The sequence below is a fragment of the Tachysurus vachellii genome, chromosome 7, assembly GCF_030014155.1.
Source record: "Tachysurus vachellii isolate PV-2020 chromosome 7, HZAU_Pvac_v1, whole genome shotgun sequence".
NCBI classification, from domain to species: domain Eukaryota; kingdom Metazoa; phylum Chordata; class Actinopteri; order Siluriformes; family Bagridae; genus Tachysurus; species Tachysurus vachellii.
The window spans coordinates 9,193,923-9,215,179 of NC_083466.1; the positions used below are offsets into that span (position 1 = coordinate 9,193,923).

General features: G+C 38.8%; 1 protein-coding gene across 1 annotated transcript in view; it reads right to left on the reverse strand.

Annotated features, from left to right (window-relative positions):
- Positions 1 to 2,514: 2,514 nt before the first annotated feature.
- The window catches only part of myom1a (myomesin 1a (skelemin)), a 29,180-nt gene continuing 10,437 nt past the window's right edge, over positions 2,515 to 21,257 (reverse strand). Inside the window, exons 12-39 of the mRNA XM_060874091.1 lie at positions 20,855 to 21,016; positions 19,133 to 19,274; positions 17,870 to 18,069; positions 17,703 to 17,759; positions 17,377 to 17,501; positions 16,339 to 16,522; positions 15,665 to 15,839; positions 15,449 to 15,570; positions 13,700 to 13,896; positions 12,056 to 12,182; positions 11,449 to 11,624; positions 10,601 to 10,715; positions 10,356 to 10,512; positions 9,754 to 9,860; positions 9,469 to 9,513; positions 9,194 to 9,330; positions 8,967 to 9,111; positions 8,002 to 8,061; positions 7,849 to 7,916; positions 7,606 to 7,731; positions 6,781 to 6,868; positions 6,630 to 6,668; positions 6,022 to 6,127; positions 4,941 to 5,104; positions 4,724 to 4,760; positions 4,397 to 4,419; positions 4,032 to 4,087; positions 2,515 to 3,571 (exon numbers count right to left, since the gene is read on the reverse strand). Of these exons, the coding sequence (XP_060730074.1) occupies positions 3,311 to 3,571; positions 4,032 to 4,087; positions 4,397 to 4,419; positions 4,724 to 4,760; positions 4,941 to 5,104; positions 6,022 to 6,127; positions 6,630 to 6,668; positions 6,781 to 6,868; positions 7,606 to 7,731; positions 7,849 to 7,916; positions 8,002 to 8,061; positions 8,967 to 9,111; positions 9,194 to 9,330; positions 9,469 to 9,513; positions 9,754 to 9,860; positions 10,356 to 10,512; positions 10,601 to 10,715; positions 11,449 to 11,624; positions 12,056 to 12,182; positions 13,700 to 13,896; positions 15,449 to 15,570; positions 15,665 to 15,839; positions 16,339 to 16,522; positions 17,377 to 17,501; positions 17,703 to 17,759; positions 17,870 to 18,069; positions 19,133 to 19,274; positions 20,855 to 21,016 (3,401 nt within the window). The 3' untranslated portion in view covers positions 2,515 to 3,310. The remainder of the gene's footprint in view (positions 3,572 to 4,031; positions 4,088 to 4,396; positions 4,420 to 4,723; positions 4,761 to 4,940; positions 5,105 to 6,021; positions 6,128 to 6,629; positions 6,669 to 6,780; positions 6,869 to 7,605; positions 7,732 to 7,848; positions 7,917 to 8,001; positions 8,062 to 8,966; positions 9,112 to 9,193; positions 9,331 to 9,468; positions 9,514 to 9,753; positions 9,861 to 10,355; positions 10,513 to 10,600; positions 10,716 to 11,448; positions 11,625 to 12,055; positions 12,183 to 13,699; positions 13,897 to 15,448; positions 15,571 to 15,664; positions 15,840 to 16,338; positions 16,523 to 17,376; positions 17,502 to 17,702; positions 17,760 to 17,869; positions 18,070 to 19,132; positions 19,275 to 20,854; positions 21,017 to 21,257) is intronic.

The following is a 21,257-nucleotide window of genomic DNA, read 5'->3' on the forward strand; positions in this document are numbered from 1 at the left end:
ATATATATATATATATATATATATATATATATCAAAAAACTGTAAGCCATTTAAAAGGCAGTACGTGCAGTATGTGTTAAGTTTAAATAATATTAATGTTGAGACCATATCAAAATAAAGCAGTTCCCTGCCAAAATGTCAGGCACCAAATGTTTAGTCAGCAGCAGCAATATCTGTGACAATGGAGACAGATGAGCATCCCTCGTACAATTTATGAGATGTCTTCAATTTCAAGAGCTTCAAAGGATACCAGCGAGATAATGATCCAGGGATAAAGGGAGCTGTTTTACATTGAGGGTGCTGGAATTTTACCCAGCATACATGTTATCATGTTATGATGTCATGTTATAGCTATTTCTTTTAATATTATTATTATTATTATTATTATTATTATTATTATTATTATTATTATCATTATCATTATTATTATCATCATTATTATTAATAATAATGATGATAATAATAATAATAATAATAATAATATAGCTGTTACCTTTCTGTATATAGTGTTGATAATCTTCAGATTACATCAGCATTGCTTACTTGATTAGTTAATATAGTTATGGAAAAATATGTTCCTTAGCTATACAATGCTGTCAGATTAATTATGTCAATTGTAGACATGTAAAAGAGAAATGAAGACAGTAATTACTCAGTAGTTTTTCATCAGACTGCATAAATTACTTTTTTTTACTTTTACAGAAATTAATTGTTACTACAGTAGCAGTAGACAAGTCAGTGTGTTTTTGGTCTTTTGTCCATAAACCCAGTCCAGTATTTGGTGTGGAGCAAAGTACTATTATGTTGCAGAAGAGTGTTATTCTGTCACAGCAGAGTGTTATTCTATCAAAGAAGTGTTATTGTCACAGAAGAGAGTTAATCAGTCACAGAAGAGTGTTATTCAGTCACAGAAGAGTGTTATTCTGCCACAGCAAAGTGTTATTCTGTTACAGAAGAGTGTTATTCTGTCACAGCAGAGAGTTATTCTATCAAAGAAGTGTTATAGTCACAGAAGAGAGTTAATCAGTCACAGAAGCGTGTTATTCTGCCACAGCAAAGTGTTATTCTGTTACAGCAGAGTGTTATTCTGTTACAGCAGAGTGTTATTCTGTCAAAGCAGAGAGTTATTCTGTCACAGAAGAGTGTTATTCTGTCACAGAAGAGTGTTATTCTGCCACGGCAAAGTGTTATTCTGTCACAGCAGTGTTATTCTGTTACAGCTGTGTGTTATTCTGTCAAAGTAGAGAGTTATTCTGTTACAGAAGAGTGTTATTCTGTCAAAGAAGTGTTATTGTCAAAGAAGACAGTTAATCAGTCACAGAAGAGAGTTAATCAGTCACAGCAAAGTGTTATTCTGTTACAGAGTGTTATTCTGTCACAGAAGAGTGTTATTCTGTTACAGCAGAGTGTTATTCTTTTACAGCAGAGTGTTATTCTGTTACAGCAGAGTGTTATTCTGTCACAGAAGAGTGTTATTCTGTCACAGAAGAGTGTTATTCTGTCACAGAAGAGTGTTATTCTGTCACGGAAGAGTGTTATTCTGTTTCAGAAGAGTGTTATTCTGTCACAGAAGAGTGTTATTCTGTCACAGAAGAGTGTTATTCTGTCACGGAAGAGTGTTATTCTGTTACAGAAGAGTGTTATTCTGTTACAGCAGAGTGTTATTCTGTTACAGCAGAGTGTTATTCTGTCACAGAAGAGTGTTATTCTGTCAAAGCAGAGTGTTATTCTGTGACAATAGGGTGTTTTTCTTTCACAGCAAAGTGTTATTCTGTTACAGAAGAGTGTTATTGTCACAGAAGAGTGTTATTCTGTCAAAAAAGTGTTATTGTCACAGAAGAGTTAATCAGTCACAGCAGTGTGTTATTCTGTCACAGAAGAGTGTTATTCTGTCAAATCGGAGTGTTATTCTTTTACAGAAGAGTGTTATTCTGTTACAGCAGAGTGTTATTGTCACAGAAGAGAGTTAATCAGTCACAGCACTGTGTTATTCTGTTACAGAAGAGTGTTATTCTGTCACAGAAGAGTGTTATTCTGTTACGGAAGAGTGTTATTCTGTTACAGAAGAGTGTTATTCTGTCACAGAAGAGTGTTATTCTGTCACAGAAGAGTGTTATTCTGTTACAGAAGAGTGTTATTCTGTTTCAGAAGAGTGTTATTCTGTCACAGAAGAGTGTTATTCTGTCACAGAAGAGTGTTATTCTGTCACGGAAGAGTGTTATTCTGTTACAGAAGAGTGTTATTCTGTTACAGAAGAGTGTTATTCTGTTACAGAAGAGTGTTATTCTGCAGAGAGTTATTCTGTCACAGCACAGTGTTATTCTGTCAAAGCAGTTATTCTGCTATAGAAGAGTGTTATTTTATATGAAGGTTTTAGTTGGTTTGTAATACACAATGACTGAGTCTGTATATGTACATTAGCTACACAACAATTAATATGAGACAAGGTCTCAAACGGTTACGAGATTTTTAAACAATAAAATACATTTTTATTTTGCATTTCAAGGCTTTATTCGTGGTGGTCACATTACACTGTGTTTTCTTTTCAGTCGTTAAGACATATGCAGAGTGGCATTTGACCATCAATATTGCAAAAAGATATAAACAGACAGCGTATAACCTTGAAAGCCTTTTGTTTCATATAGACTGCCATAGCACATCCATATAATACTAGTGTAACCTAAAATCCTGCTACAGAGTACGTTATAAGTCATTACACTACTACAATGTGCTGGCTTTCTTATGTAATCATCTCCAAGAGTTTTCCTTTCAGTACTATTACAATGAATACATTTAAGCAAAAAAAATAAAATAATAAAACGTTACGTCTCCTAGCTGATCTGTTGCTCAAGATTTTTCTCAGTCATAGCGAGATGACCCATAGGTAACAATTCTGTTTAAACAGGAAATAACATGGACACAAATAATACAAACAGGTAACATTTTAAAACGGTAAAGGCACGTGCTAGTTTTCTGTATGAATGTGGTGACATTTAAAGCATTTTATTTCAAACCGTGTTCACCTTTTCAATGGTTTTCTAAGAAAAACAGAGTAAGTGGTTTATTAAAACTGTCTAAATGTGCTGAGTGTTTTAGCTAAGAGTTTCAGATCTGTTGCTACTCAAATCACCACACAGTTTATTATGAATTATATATCAGATGTTTATTATTACTGCTAATTGGTCAGCAGCTTTATCGTGTCTGTGTGCGTATGATGTAGTGAGGTTGCGCATGCTTTGGAGTGAAATGCTTTAGGATGCACACTGGTCTTATCACGGCCCCTTCAGCTTGCGTATATATATATATATTTCTACTCTTTCTTCTCAGCCTCATCCTCTGGTATGTAGACGCTGACGGTAAACTCGCCAGCCTCGGTGCCGTACTTGTTCTTCACCAGCAGGGCGTACTTGCCTGAGTCAGACGAACTGACTGCTGCGATGTTGATGCTGGCAAACCTGCCGTGCTCTAGCTTAAGTGTGATGTGGTCATCAGGAACCAGCTGTTTGTCATTTTTCAGCCAGCTGACTTCAGGCAGAGGATCGCCCCACACGTTGCCAGTGAGGTTCAAAGACTGAACAGGAAAAGAATATAAGAATCCTTAATACCAACATCACACACGGAATTACGGTATATATTATGGAATAAGAATTAATAGCAGAGTGATGTGATCATAAGTTGATTCTTTTCCAATTTTATTGCAACAATTTGCCAATAACACATTTATATGGTGCATCCAACATACCAGTCGCTGAAAATAAAGCTGTTACTCTAGGAACAGTAATGTCTGCTTCGATATAAACCTGTGATTTGAACTACAGCTGTCAATATCATCAGTGCTGCTTTCATAGAAAACTAACCACACCTTCTGACCAATCAGAGTTGTTGTACAAATAACATCATTCAAACAAACTCGTTTGATTCTGTAATAGTCTAAACAAAACAAATTTAGGATGAGGTACAATGTAATAATGAGATAATTTGATAACGAGGTTTGTTTTTTTTGGCATCCTGGGTACTTGGGGATATATTACCTTGCCCTCCTGGATAGTGACCACATCTGGCAGACCTCCAATCACACGCGCTCGGTCTGTGGAATAAAAAAATAAGCAGTCAGTAAACCTCTTGGAAATCAATGTACAATCTGAAGGAATTTCTTACTCCTGACCCTCGATGTCATTATATTTTTGAAAACATGAAGTGAGGTCACAGCACAGACTATAGGCTCTAAACATTCCCAAGACATTCAGACAGGAGACGCATCTCTTCCTGCGTCGCTACTATATACGCATCCTACACAAGTAGGTAAGGAAATGGCTTGAAATAGCATCCACATGCTTTCAGAAGCAAGCTGTCTGCAGGAAAGAACACAACTATGACAGCAGAGACAATCACTTACTTCTCTCTGCAATAGCTGCAGCCCTGAGGAAGGAAATGGATAAGCACACTGTTAGTGAAGGCTTTAAATAGCATCAGAGCCTGTTAAGGTGATACGGTCAGCTTCCATACAGCAGTGTCAGAAAAAGCCTGAGCCGATTATGTCATAAGGATGTACTCAGATGTTATTTTCTATTTTAGGACTTTAGTAGGAGTTTTTTTTCCTTCTTGTCAAAACAACAATTTCTATAAGTATATATATATATATAGAATTTGTGAATGATATCTGAAAGTAATAATTAATTATTATTAATTATTTAGATAATTTATTATATAATAATTCACTTACTTCAGCCTCTGGAACTCTGAATAGGCTTCTTCCCATACTTGAATAGAATAGAGTAGATATTGTTAAACACAACTGTTTTATCATTGAAGAGAATATTTATTGGAAAAATATGTAGACTAATAATAACCTCTAGTCTATAACTGACAGTTCAATCACACTGAGACACATAGCAATGTACATGTAGCTACACAATGCTTGAAACTCCCGAGGCCTTTACCTTGGCCGGTGAGGTCAAGAACTCTTCTGACGCTGCCTTCGCCGGCGAAGATGTCGATGGCATACTTGCCCTTGTCTTTGTCTGTGGGCTCATTGATTTTCAGCCACAGCTGCTCTCCTGTGACTCCACATTGCACTCTGTCTGAGTATGAAATCTTGCCATCTCTGAATGGTCACAAATGAGTATGAGTCAGAGGACACTGTCGAGGCACCCGATCAAACTCATACAGATGAATAACTGCTACAGCTGACATACAGGGAAAAAACACCCTGCCAGCATTTAGGGATGTGCAGAAACTTCATTGTGTGCTCCGACTTTCATGTAGTGGATTGTAAATGCACGACACAAACCGCTTTGTCAAATTCACCACGAGAGAGAAACTTTCTCTGGCCTTTTGTTCCCTCAAAGTGCTGTGCTCTCAAAAGACACACCTGACTGCACATTTGTGGATCTATTGCGGTGGAGATAAAAAGCTGTCTAGAGGCAAATTTCATATGACCTGAGAGAAGTTAGCAATTCATATTCTGCGGATTTATTTAAATATTTCCTGTTTATGTCCGGTTTGGTCGTGCATTATGTAGCACAACAGCCTCACACCTTCAGGGTCCTCAGTTTGATCCTGAGCTTTCTGTGTGAGTTCTACTGGTTCACATTGGGTCTTCTGGTTTCCCAAAAACATGTTGGTAGGTGGACTGTTGATAGTAAATTACTGAATAAATGTGTGAAGGTGTGTTCTCTGATAGACTGCCATCCCATTTACTGTCTCATTTCCACTACTCCCAGTATAGGATGTGGATACAGTACATCCCTGATCAGCCAGAAATCAGAAGTGGTTACTAAATATGAATTCATTTCCATTGTTTAACATCAGCAATCTTGAGACAAACTGCAGTAATGTGAATTCTTAGTGTCAAGCTGCATATTACACGCACCATCAGCACATTATATGGAACTCAACACTGTCTGCAAGCAGCTGTTACTGGGATTATTACTGGGAAACGCAGCCTGTCTGCATTCTAACTCTCACAGCAACATTTTCACATAAAAAAGACACAGATGAAAGTGAAAAAAAAAAACCTACTTGTGAAACCAGCCAACAGGGAGCTCCTCAGTGTGATACACGACAAACGAGTAGAGGATGATTCCATGCTCGGTGCTCTGAACCTTCAATTCGGTAGATGAGTGTGCTGTGACAAAAAAGAAAGAAAGAAAGAAAAAAAAGAGAGAATTAGTATGACACAGCGATGAGTGACGAATTAAAAGAAAAACAACATGAAGTGCTTAGTCACTGTGATTTGTTCTTAAATATGGCATGATCAATGTGCATTTTCAAGCACAAAAAAAACCTCAACCCTATTTACTGAGACCTTTCCCACAGACCTAAATTCAGACATCAGTTTAGCCTGTGCTCTGATTGAAACTCGGCCAGTTTAGCAGTCTTTGAGCCTGATTATTGAACCCCAGTAATAAAGCCTGCTTCAAAGTCACTTCAAAGTCCTTTTGCCATTTTGATCCAAAAATCGACCTCATCTGGGCCTGCTAAGCATTTTTAAACATGCTTTTAAGCACGGTGGGAAATAAACAGTTCTGTTGTATCACGCAGTACTCCTTTAACACTCATTTAATCAGGTTGTTCCTTTCATTTGTCACATTAACATCAGGGAGCATTTCCAGAAAAAAAGTACTCACCTATAACTCTGAACATTTCATTCAACACGGCCTTATAACCTTCAAGGAAGAGTCAAATTTACACGTTAGCCCAGATACAGCATTTCAGAAACACATAAGATTCATACTGTACATGATCAGAATAATAGCAGTTATAAAACACTTCTTCTACCTGCTTCTGTCAGATCCAGCAAAGTCTTATCTTTTCCTCTCTCGTCCAACAGTTTCACCTCGTACACACCTGCGTCCTTCTTCGAAAGCTGTATGGAGAAATATAGAAGAAGTCAGAGAAAGAGAAGAACATCGCTAGGGCCACAGCACAGTGCAGATACGACATAGGTTTGAATACGAAAACGAAACAAAACAGTCACAAATATCCGAAAAGGCAAGCTTTTCTCCTGCCACGGATGCTGCAGGCAAACAGGGACGCCATAGAACTAGGAGATGACGGCGACAAAGATAAAACCACATAACACCACATCACATGAAACTCGGCGATAACTTAGAAAGAAAAAAGCTGCAAACTTTGGGCTTCTTCGGGGTTCCTTCAGCGGCAGGTTTCTTTTTCACTTCTTTTTCATTCTTTTTAACGAGCTGTAAATTAGACAGATATTGAAGTTAATGCCGATAGCAGTCTGGAAGTGCGGCGTGGGAGGCTCACCTCCACAGACCAACACACAACAGCGTTAATCGTTTCTGGCATCGTTTACCGTTTACAAGTAATGAATGGGAACCTAGATGATAATTCGCTCTCGGAATCGTGTTGTGACACAGAGAACGGTTTATTTGGCTATTTGTGTGCCGTCAGAAGCTGATTTCAGAAATATATTTATAGTGTAAAGCCGTGAAGTGATACAGAGTTGAAAATAAAAAACGTCCCATTATTAATGCGTCAGTGTTGTAAAATGAGTAGATTTTAACCAGATAAAGCCTGAAGCAAAGCTTCCAGCAAAGCTCACCCTACATTTCCCCCCACAATGCCTTGCAGCTGCCTGACCTTGCCGATGTTGAAGGACAGCACAGCATCTGCAATGGCAATTTTCTGAGCATCTTCGTCATCCTCCGCAATCTCAATTCCATCCTTAAACCAGGTTATCTCCGTTTCAGCTTTGATATTTCCTACCTGAAGAGATGAGAGTAGGAGAAGGAGGGGGTGTTGAGGGGAAGAAGCGGAGATAAAATATTAATCCTACTGACCTTGGAGAGGGAGAAAAATTCATTAAATCTTGCACAACCTCACCCTGCATTTTAGGTACACATTACATTCTTGGGTGACCTCAAAACTGAGGTATTCCACAAAGTGAGGACCTGGAGGTGAGAATCGACAGGGTGACATTGCTGAAAAAGTTGATGGTTAAGAAGTTATTCAGCATTGAAATGCTACGTGGAGTACCTTGTCTCCTGACCCACTCGGCTCGCTCAAACTCAGACTTCTTCTGAAGCTCGGTGAACTCTGTTTTGTGAAAACAAAATGTCTGGATTTATACATTTGGCACATTTATTTTACTAGCGAGACATAAGTACAGTAGCTCTATGTATCGACCCTGAGGAATATGCCATCTGCCCTCTTCTACGTACACGTGCTCTAACACACCCACAACCGTATAGTGTTTCTGTGACTGACAGGAAAGCAAAACTTCCCATCCTTCTCTTCCTGACAGCATGGATGGTTTTTTGCTCTCTTGGACACTCAGTTGTAGATGACTGTGACAGACAGGATTATCACAATCTTAGTTTTTTTCCTTTTTCACTAATGGGATGAAATCTTTTCTTGAGGTTGAGATACATGTAAAATAGAAACAATACTGTAGTTTTCAGAACTATAGTAAAAAATTTTTATAGTAAAAACCTTTTAAAAATTGTGATCTCCGCCGAATGTAGTGCCGTTTGTTTGATTTTGTGTTTTTGTTTGACTCGATCAGATATCGAATTTAATTTCAGACATTAGTTTGCACTCCTCCTGAGCTATAGTACCAGCAGTGACCTATAAATACCACTAATTTACCTGGAAGAGATAGCACAAAGCTGCGGTATCGCTCTATAAGATGGACTATGTAAGAACAGTCGTTAGAGTTTAGCCGATAATGGACTAGGAGCTAAATGTGCTACAGTGGCACCCAATAATGGAGCACCATGATCAATCAGTAAAGCCTGATAAAGTTCAATCAGCAGTTAAGGGAATGCTGTGTATGCTAATGGATGTCCTGAACTAAGCCACTAATAATACTTCTGTGAGAGCTGCACGCTTTTGTATGATCTTTTCCTGCCCTCTAGAGGACATGCCTGACTACACAGAGTAGTTTCTGAAGAAGGTTTTGACAGGATGAAAGGTTACAGGGACATTTTTACTATTACTACCTTTTCCAATGAGCACCAAACTGGTGCGACCGGTAGCTTTGCCATCGACGAGGTTAAAAGTGAAGGTTCCTTCATCGGTGATTTCCAAAGAGTCCATGAACATCTCGATGATGCCGGTTTTGGTGTCAAAATTCATGGTGTATTTCTAAGGAATTAGGATCATGAGTGGATCAGGGTGTGACAGAAAAAAACCATGAAAAAAAAAAAAAACAAGTCTAGTCACATACCTTTCCTTGAGTAATGATGTTATCATTGAAAACATACTCCACTTGGCATTTGGAGGTAAACTTAGCAACCTGTGCCCAGAAACGCACACGTCCTTTTTCCTGTAGCTCAACAGACATTTCGGTCTTGAAAGGAATAACTACAAAGAAAACACTAGGGTTATAAGTATTGCTGTAAAATATCATGGAAATGTACAGCATAATAGTCATATAATCAGAGAGGAAGTGCGTTGAGCTAAATGCCAACTTTGTTGTTTTTGTTATTGTTCTGTACTTACTGGGGAACTTGTGGTCATGGCTGATGTCCAACAAGCGCCTCAGACCTATAGAATATTATAAAAATGCATTCCGTTACTGTGCGTACGTCATACTGTATTTTTACTTTGAATACAATCTGCACCGCTTTATCAAGCAAGTTACATGCAAGCCTTTGATGTGTGCATGCATGTCCTTCACTTGTTATGGTTTAAAAGAAGACATGACGCATTAGCTTCTGGAAAATATTATGAGAAGGAGATAGAATATCTCCATCATTAGCCAGAGAGTCGGAGAGAGTGACTCACCCTCCTCTGTCAGTGTGTAGCTGGCAGAAATGCCATCAGTGTTGGTGACAACACAGGAGTAGATGCCCAGGTCCTCCAGTGAAGGATCATTAAAGATGGCTCTGGATCTGAGGACACATCAACTGTGATGAGTGGCAGAAAGACACTGTTATAACTGTAGTGTATATCGCTTAAATTGTGCAAGATGCTTTCCAAAGAAAGCTTTTTAAAATTTCAGTAACACTAATTAGCCTTTTTCTTTTCTTCAAAGGTTAAACGACACCAATTAATTTGGCATATTATTTCCATTTCTACACCAGTTCCTTGTTTTTTTCTCTCTCCCTACTTCGCCTACCACTGTCACGGTTTTCGCAGCACATCTGGCAAAACAAAGGTGACACACGTCTCTTCTGGATTCCCGACAGCCTGCCACTATTCATCCTCACACTCTCGCCCACGCAGCATTGTCCAACGGCCCAAACGAACAGCTAAATGTCTACCGTGTGCCACGTGACTAAACCTTTCTCCAAAGAACAAAGGGACTATAGATCTTCCTGAGAACACGAAGCCAGATAAACAACACGAGGTGTGAAAAAAAGGAAATAAGTAAAGTGAAAACTTACTTTCCCTTGACTGTTTCCACAGTGAGACGGGATGTATCAGTGAGAGCTTTGTAGTTCTTTGACCACACGAACTGAGAACTTTCAGTTATCTCGGAGCACTCGAAGATCAGCGAGATCACGCCGTCGTCATCCACGTCGACCACAATCTCGTTAGTGCCTGAGGAGTCATGAAAACGGCATTTTAATCTCAATCCTGGGAAACGTGATGAAAGAGATAGATCAGTTTATTCAATTGCTATATTTACCGGGCCGAGTCTGCGCGACGACGGGGGCTGTAGCTTCAGAGGGTCCACCAACACCTGCGATGTTCTTAGCATGGACACGCAGTGTGTAGGACGCACCTTCCTTTAGGCCAGATATCTGGGTCACAGAAAGGTTTCTAGTATTAATAACACACATCATAACAGCATTCATAACAGTCTATGCAACAGTTATTTAATATTCCATGTAGGAGAAACTGTCTCTAATGTGGTACACACTCATTAGCTATATGTGTATTGGTCTGGAAAAATCAGCCATCGCTGCAGCTACATTTTAGAAAGCATAAGTAAATTATATTAAAATGGCAAGGACATTTTATTTTTCATTTATGATAAAGGTTTATTTAAATCACAAGTGGCTTCCTAAAGATCCCCAAAACTATGATTTCCTAAAATTGTAATAGTATTTTTACATCTCTGGAACATTTCTGGAATGTTGCTGCACTGATTGTCTGGTCTGTGATGTTCCTACGCCATCACATGGCCAAACCCATGAAGAGCACTTACACACAGTTCTACAAGGTTTAAAGGACCAAAGAAAAAAGAATTACATTAATTTACAAATGTAAGTGACTTAACAAATCGTACTAAATTATTCAGCAAATGCCTTTTACCTAAAGCGATGACACGGAGACAGATATGGAAAATGCCGATAATCAGAATGCTTTCATGTTATAATTCTTTCAAATTTAGTCGTTTTCCTTTTAGTATGTTAGGTAAAAGAAGCTGTGCATTTTCTAATGGAATCAGAACATATACTTCTGATTGAGAAACATATTTCAGTTTCAGACCTACACACTCCATCACGACTGTTCATTTCTTTCCAGCCTAACCTGCAGGTATGTATTACTGGTGGATCTATCCTGAACGCCTATCCATTTGCCATTCCCCTCCTTGATGTCCACGTAGTAGCCGGTGATGGGGCTGCGGCCGGTGAACGTGGGAGGCTCCCAAAGCAGCACCAGTGAATCCTTTCTCAGCTCCAGCATGTGAAGCCCATGAGGAGGGCCTGCGTTACACCGACAAAAAGACAAGAACTTAACAATGCTGATTTACAGCATGTACTAAAAGGGTAGTGTGATAATCAAACACTGAATAAAGATTAGTCGGGACTTGGGGATGTCATCTAATCACACGCTATACGCTTGTAAATGGAGACACCTGTAGGCCATTTTCCATTTATTACAACCTTCAGACACACAGGTATTAATTACTATTAATGTGCAGATCTGAAAGACTTTTTAAAACTATATACACAGCAATCAATAAAGGATTATTGCATTAATGCTAAGTGATTGATACTAGCTATAAACCATCACAAGCTCAATAAAGACAGTCTGTGAATCATTTGACTGACACGAAACGATGACCTGAACAACTAGGTGCTGATTTCATCCAGCATCATCACACAGGAGAGTTTGGTTCGGCTGAATAATTTACCTGGCAATGCAACAGTCCACTCCTTACACTCGAAGGCAAGACTGGTGATGCAGGACTCGCTAATACCAGCCTGGTTGACTGCACGAACCTGGAACTGGTACAATACGTTTTCCTTCAGGTTCTCTACCTGAACACAGGGAGAGAGGGAAAGTCATTTAAAGGTCGTTTTAAATTCCGTGCAGAATAATCATGTTTTATTCACACTTAGAAACAAAAACATAACACTGCAATGGAAAGATTTAGATTTTGGGGCTCTATGTGACACACTATTTGCCGCCACCACCAGCACCACCAGCACTCCAACCATAATCTCAAGCTAAAAACCACAATTGGGCCTCTGTGAAACTATGAGCCATGCTAAGAGCCATACACTCACAAAATATATAAATATAAAATCCTGCATTCCTACAGAGCTCCCTCATGGCTCCTAAGTGACTGCATATACTGTACCACTTTAGATTACAATAGCACAACACACACATACACACACACAGACACACACACATAGACACACAGACACAGACACACAAACACACACACACACAGACACACACACAGACACACACACAGACACACACAGACACACACACAGACACACACAGACACACACAGACACACACACAGACACACACACACTCTTTCTCTCTTTTTAGTAAATTTATTGCTATATCCTCTTCTTGCCTCTCTCTGCCTGAGAGCCTCCTACTCTAAGCTTTACAGAGCTTACCTCTTTTTAAACAGTTTTAAATCATATTGTATTAAATCACAGGTTATGACTTTATTAATTGTTTCTCTATACTTAGTGGATTATCCGGATTAGTGATTGATCTGGTCAGAGAGGAGCACTACACCCCCTTATTCTTATTCTACCAGAAACCTTAACATGGTGTAAAATATTTATTTACTGAAAATGTACATTTTTAGTACTGAAACATTATTAGTACTGAACAGGTAGTAATAGTAGTAGAAGTTTTTAACAGGTTTTAAATCTAAAAAAAAAACCAAAACACTGTCTAAACATAAGTATAAGTGTGTGTAATGCTCTCCTAAATAGATTCATTTTTAAAAATACATTCTTTAATTAAAACATTAATATTTAATATGGATGCAAGTTGTCTGGCAATGTAGATCTCAGTACAGCTCTAATCCATAAACAGACCTGTGGGACCCCCTGCAGGCCAACAGAGCCATGCACACACACACACACACACACACACACACACACACACACACACAATTTTTTTGCTTTGTAATGTAGGCGGTGGATCAATCCCAGTAGAACCCAAACACTGGAAAACTCCTCGTTCCCTCTATTTACACTAATAATCCCACTGAGGTCAAGAATGCCTTTTCTTCTCACAAGTACATATTAGAAATTTCATTTGTGTCAAATGCCACATTGTAGTGCTGATGTCTACAATTCACATACTTTCTTTTAATCATTCGGGATCTCTAAAAGGCTCTTAAGAAATCCACATGCCTCCTACTCGGATACGAGTGTGCGCTGATTGAACTTTCCTTTCAGATTGTAATAATGAAGGATGTGAATGTATCTGCTCGATTTATCTGACATGAAATAAACTTTCATACAGGGGCGTCCTCATTCTTAGGCATTAATGCCTATTGGTTTGCTGTACAGTTTACCTTATAGCTAGTTCCAGTCACAGCCTTGGTGTTGATCTCGTGCCACTTGCTCACAACGCTGCCCTTAACGGACCTGTAGTCCAGGTAGTAGCCCCTGATATCGGCTCCTCCGGTTTTAGCAGGAGCCTCCCAGTTCAACACCATGGTGTCACGAACACGCTCCACCATAGTGAGAGCAGAAGGAGGACACGGTACCTCTGCACAGGGAACAGCTCAGGTTAATATCCCAGATTTATGCTGTGTTGAGGCTCAATTCACACAATATTATCCATCCTGTGTACTACTATATAAATGATGTGCAAAATGATGCTGTTGCTCTTAAACAATACCTTTTACATCGGTAAAATCAGTACATTTGTACACAGTTAAGTAAGAAAATTGATGCCACTAACGATATATATTTATTGCATCTTCTTAAATTATTCAGCTAAGATCCATCACTACAAATTTCCAGCAATAGAAATAGAAACCTTTCTAAAGTGTACTGATAATACTTTGTAAAACCTTAAAACCATCCAAGACAGTACATTGAAACATTCTGTGCAGATATTGTTTTATTAAGGATCTAAAAAAAAAAAAAAGCCACACATCACCTGTTATGCATTTTTAATATGCTGGATTAACAGTTAATAAGAGAGATGACTTTCCGACAGTACATTCAGTACCAATCATGCTTCTACTCACTCTGCTCTCCCCCCAGACCCTCCCACCGCCAGGACTCTGGGAAGGCTCTGGACTCTCATCCTCAAGTTCAACACACCGCATGCCCTAAAGTCATTTATGAAACACAGCAAGAGACACACAGCATGGACATACTGCATTGTAGAGTGACACGGTGTCACACGCTCCGAGAAGCTCGAACCATTCGCTCTCTGAATTCAAGGCAGGTTAGTGAGAAAGACACACAAGGAAACTACATCGCTGCTTGAGTCGTGGAGCTCAATGAGGTTAGGCCTTAGTGCTGAATAACAGGGCGAGATATTAGAGATATCTGTTAATAGAGAGCAGTGCACATGCAGCAAGTCCACTTCAGATTGTGAACAGCATCATTTGGCTGTGTCAAAATGTGTCTTTAAAAAACAAATAATGTACTGTGAGGTCTTGTGAAAAATGGGGAAATGGTGATGGAGCAGTGATGGTGAAGACTGGAGGAAATGAAAGTTCAAAGATGCCGGAAAAGCACTGCGGTGTGCAAAAAGTCAAAACTGTAACTGCGATTGTGAAAAAATCATAAGATCAAAAGTCACATTTTGTTTTAATACTGATAGTGCGTGTCTGATTGTAACTTTACATGTCTCGAATTATTTATTTTAATGCATAGACATACAGTTTTGCACTCAAGTCCCCATCAGTCAATAGCTGGTAACTGATAAGCTGGCAACAAGTTTCCATGTGGAGTCTGGTTCCTCTCAAGGTTTCTTCCTCGTATCGTCTCTTTCGTTACTCTCATCGCCTCTGGTTGCTTATTAGTGATCAATTTAAATCCTAAATTTATACATTTCTGTAGAGCTGTCCATTAATAAATGCGCTATACAAATATAATTGAACTGAATAGAGACCAAGCTGAACTTTCTGAAAATGAGACTAGCCACCATGTTGTGTTTAATAACCAGTCAGATAAGAGTTTAATAAAGAAAAGCCATTTCACCAGAAACGAATCCGGCACGCAGAAAGAAAGTGCATGTGGACACCTACGTTAACCTATAAAGACTTGTTTTCCTCCTTAACTTGGACTAAAATGGAACTCACCAATAGCCGCTTTTACAATGCAGGATTCAGACTCGCTGGAATAAGTGCTATAGCCAGCAGCGTTCACGGCCTTCACTCTGAACACGCAGGTATCTCCCGTTTTCAGCCCGTGACACACAAACCTACAAGTCAAAGTTCCAACTCAAATATTCATCCTAAATTAATGGAACAACTTGTAATAAATATGCAAGAAGATATTTAAAAGAGCAGACTCACCTGGTGTCTTTGACCGGCTTGTTGTTGCACGGCACCCACACATTGCTGCCCACGACGCTGACTTCCACGTAATAGCGCACAAGTTCTCTGGACTCTTTAGAAGCCCTCCAGGTCACCACAACAGACGAGGCTGTGTTCCTGATGGGCACGATAGGGCCTGGTGCTGAGGGCAGGTCTGAAAGGATTGAAGAGTGAGGACAGATAAAGACGACCCAAACAACATTCGGGTCCAAAAACCCATTAAAAGTCCACCATCCTAGCCCACTACCAATAACAAACAAAACAATATAAATAAAAAACAATTAAGATCATACCAATTAACACTATAAGATGAGCCCCAATAGTAATTAACTCTATACGTATAAGCATCATGTACAGAACATGTAATAACGTTAATTGCCGATCAAAGGTATACAAATAAAGCTGATGGGTTATGAACGAGATATTTATGTATATTTAAATGTTAATCAAGGATTAAGGATAGAAATAACACAGATATACTGTATAAAATCCATCAACTGAGTAAAAGCATTCCTGTTGGTGAACTCAAGAATCTGTGGTATTAGTAGAAACACAGATGAGGCACGCTGACATACAGGACAATATCATAAATAAATAACTCAGTGTGGATATCAGCACAGCACAGGTTCGTGACATTAAGGTCGTACTCTTACCCAATCTGTCGCCGACCGTCGTGGCTCCGGTTTCCTCAGACGGCTCGCTCACACCTGCGGAGTTGCAGCAACGCACGCGGAAGGTGTAGGATTTGCCCTCGGCCAAGTCAAAAAGGGCAAAGCGAGGTGACTTTGCTGGCATCCCTGTGTTCACCCTCTGCCAGGTGTCGGTGCCAACCATACACTGTGAATGAACAAACAGTACATCCAGTCACAGTGTTAGAACTGGGTCAAGGTTGTGTTCAATCTCACAGAAGATTTCTCAAAAAGCAGTTCTTAGTGTATTTCTTGTCAGTGTGAAGTACTCACATGAATTACTGACGACGGAGAGATTCAAGAATAATTGAGGGAAACGGATTTGAAAGATATTTGAAACCAGCGTCTTTGGTAGTTAGCTTTGTTTGAGGATTAAGATAAGTTTTTTCTGTTGTTTATTGTCACGTTTCTTAATCAGGGGTCTCGAAGCAAAGACAAAGGGTCTGTGATCCCTGTATTTTTTTATATCTTCATCCACCTCAATAACTCATTAACAAGTAGGTCTATAAATAATGGCAATTTAAATCTAATGAAAAACGATATTATATATTATATTTTAATAAAAATTATATTGTAAGATTATTTTACTTACTTAAATAAAAAAGCCTAATATTTAAATGGATGGATTATGTACAGAATATAAGTAGGTATTCTGTGGATCTGTGGATTTTTCTTCACATATGAAGGTGTATTGAATGGTAATGATTTACGCTATCATAACGTTACATAAAACTTTTATTATTATTATTATTGGTCAAATAATGCAACAAAGATTAAAGTGCAATTTTGTCACAGATGCTCGTTCTGCTTTCACGGCACTTCACTGTGATTCGGTCTGGTAACCTTTTATTATGGTAACTTTATACAGCTGTAAAAATGATCCTTCCTCTGATAAACAAATTAACGGATTCATATAAACGTAGGGAATTCGTATCTGTCGTTATGATCAGAAAGTGAGAGTGCAGGACATGGCATGTCCTTTCATACAGTATATTTGCTCACCTTCTCCACATAATACATAACTCCTTCATGTCCTCTCTGCACAGGAGGATTCCAGCTGAGCACCACATAGCTCTTAGTGGCCTCAGTCACAGCTAGATCAGTAGCAGGACCAGGGATTACACCAACTGAGAGAGAGAGAGAGAGAGAGAGAGAGAGAGAGAGAGAGAGTAAAAAGGGGGAGAGGAGTAATGTCCTTAATAACCTCTATTCTTGTTGAAATTGCTTTTATGTGTATTGTAGATCTCTCCGACTATAACAAACGCAAGAAAGCAAATGTTTACAGTATACACACATACTGTATTACAATTGATTAGATTAGTTCTTACCTGTGGGATCTTCCTCAGTGAATTTGATCATACCGGTCCACGGAGCAGAAATACCAGCTAATATAAGAGTAATAAGAAAGAAAGACAATTCCATACAGTACATCAATCTATACAGCACTGAACAAAAGGAAACAAAAAAAGAAATAGTGTAGCGAAACATCTTTCACCTCTGAGACGGGCCCGGTCAGCTGGGTCCATGGCAACTACAGGGTCAGAGACACGAGAAGGGCGACTCACCCCGGCCAGGTTCAGAGCGCTCACTCGGAAAATGTAAGTGCGTCCCTCTATGAGCCCGGTGACTGGAAAACGGGCATATTTTACTGGAGTGTCATTACACTGGCTCCAGTGATGAGTGCCAACCTCACACCTGCAAACAGCACGTTAATTATTTTCTACGTTAAAAGCATTTTATAAAACCTTACCACACTGTCGACATTCAACTCTCCAATGATCCATTATATTTCCATGAAATAAATCAACTAATCTAGTGCCTGAAACACACCTCCTCTTCCTCACTTATTATCCTAATTGCACCACAGTATTTTGTAATTGTCTTTGATTTACAGTATATGAACAGCAAGCAAACCAGACTTTGTGTATTATAATTCGATGAGATGTTGATCCCATTAATGTCAAAATATTGCTTACGGTGGATAATAATGATGCAAATGTTTCCATTTCATAGTTGTAAAATGTCCTGTCTATTTTGGATTATATGGAAATGAAAACCAACAAGTAATAATGAAAAAGAATATCATATTTCCAGGCTATCAACACTTTTATAAGAAACTTTTCTACCCAAACACTTTGTGAAGTGTACACTTTGTGTTATTCTTATCGGTCATTACTAAGCCTCAACATTTTTTGACTGTCTCCCTAGATCATTGTGCATTTGCCTTGCCTAGTCCATGTTGTTTACCGATTCTGCACCTTTGCCACAGAGTTCATTAAACTGCCAAGCCTGCGCTTGTATCCGTCTCTGTGTGTGTACTGACATGCAGAATTTCCCCTCGGAGCTTAATAAAGCACTCTAAACCTACAGAAGTCACATTTCTATTATAGAACTGCTGAAAACTCTTTACATTAAAAAAGAGGGTAATCATTTATATCTTTCCTAATCACTGGGAGAAGAAGATTGTATTTACTCTATAAATCAACAGCTTCTTACACTATATTCAACTTTCCATTTGAAAAATATACTTTTAAAGTCCAAAAGCTGTATCACTGACAGTTCTATCACTGCAACAAAAAAACATTCGATCTCATATTAATTGTTCTAACAGAACATTCCCACATTTATCTATCAAAGAAGTTGTGCTCCTCCACATCCTCCCACAATAGCCTTTAGACAAGCGTGATCTGGGGCTTAATAGTTTCCTGAAACGTGTCTGACTCACTTCATGCAGTTGGACTTGCTCACACACACTGACCTGTCTATAAAGTAGCCCAGGATGGGGCTGCTGCCCTCAACCGCAGGCTGTTTCCAGGTCACCACCACATAATCCTTATTCGCATCCTGACACCTTACATCCAGAGGGGCAACAGGGACCCCTTCAACCTCCACGTCCTCATCTGACACACAAACACATACACACATTTACTTGTTGTTGTCACTACATGTGATAAAGTCATACAGCAGTATTTCTTAGAAAAATTTGATTTTGAAAACTTGAAAAATATTGCGTCTGAATATCGGAAATGTTTGACAGATACTCTTTCACTGCAAACCTTTTGGTGACTTCAGCTTTAAAGACAGAAAAGGAGACAAGAAACCTCTCATAAATCTAGCGTTTCTTTCCTAATTTATCGAAATCGAATACATTTCAGCTGATTATTATTCTTACATTCATTTTTATCCGTGTATAGAAAATTGTAAATGTGTGGCAGCCTAGGGGAAAAAATTTTTTTTTTAACCATTCTACAAGTCACTAGGAGATCTGCAATGATCACATTTTGTACATAAGGTGCCAGTTTAATAAAAGTCTATAGACTCGGAATACAGTGTGTTGGTGACTTCAGGGTAGAGTTGGAATAAAATCTTTAAAATCTTAAAATTTCAGCTTTCAAAACATTATAAAGTAGAAGACGTGAACATTTCACCAGGCCACCAGATATTTATCTACACACCTTTATATTTATCAACACACCGTTTTCTTCATGTTTTAAAATGGTTATGAGGCTGTATACAATAACACATTGGTGCCCTCTGTCATGAAACGGGTTCCTCTGAGAGGATCAAACTTCAGACCCAAATGCATTGATGATAGACAGTGGTTTATTAAAAAGTATCAAAATTAGGTATCACGAAAAAATTAGGGGAAAAAACTAAAAACTAGCAACTTTAATACAAAAAAGATACAGAAGCCAAAGATATAAAATAGAGAACACCTGGTATCAAACGACACACAATGACAAGGACAAGGTAACAAACAACACACACAAGACACCAAACACACAAGAGCACAATACAAACAAAAACACATGGCACAAGACACACACTGCTAGAACGCCCCCTATTGTCACTCCAATACAGTGTGGTGTTTATTGTTGTTGACTCATGATATTGTTTGATACTGACTCAAATAGCACGATCCACCTTAATAGATGGTTAATCCAAGGTGATTGTAAACAATAAATCCTGACTGTTTCACACTGTACATTCCTAAACCCTCTCTTAATCTTCTTATTCGTGTGTTCGTGGCATCAACAATCATGACTGGATCATCAGTGTGGAAAAATGTTGCCACATAAATACCCCTTTCTTAAATCTCCCGAGAAGCACAAAAGCAAAATGACAAAGACCCAAAGTTATTGTGACTGTACATATCATGTAATGTATGGTGTACTGTTCAGTTGCTGATTGGTTGTCTGTTGCTAGGCAACTAGCTGTAAAATATTAACACCTCATCATTTCACACTGTACATGTTTAGCAGTGGGATGCAGGACTAATACTGCAATATTCAGAGCAGGACTTCATAACTCTGGCTAAAAAAGTGGTGCTAACAATTCGTAACAAGCATTTTACATACAACTTACTATACACCGAAACCATTGATTGTATTCAGTGAACTTTACACCTGAATATGAATAAGATATCATTAATGATACAAGTGGAGCCTTATAAAGTGTCGTGGTTAACAGTGAGCTTTACCTCGAACGAACACAAAAGCAGAGTAGGAGTCGAAGCCTGACTTGGTGTTGATGCGCAGAGTGTAAAGTCCCTCGTCCTCCTTGTTGAGGTGGATGAGAGTGAGCGTGGCTCGCTGGCCGCTCCACTGCATCTGCACCCATCTGGATGGTTCCAGAACAACACCTAATTAAATAGATACGTTCAAATGATTTGACCGATAACGATGAAGCAAAACAGAATTAAGAGTTTAGACTTAGCATCATACAGTAATTACTAATTCATTTAGCATACGTACTTCCCTACACTGGGAATGTTCGAAGCCTAGAAACGCTCCTACGTGTATACATAAGAAGATTCATTAACATGAACCTTCACTAACATGCGTTTATTCCAAACATGTCGTACTGTACTGTATATAACTGCG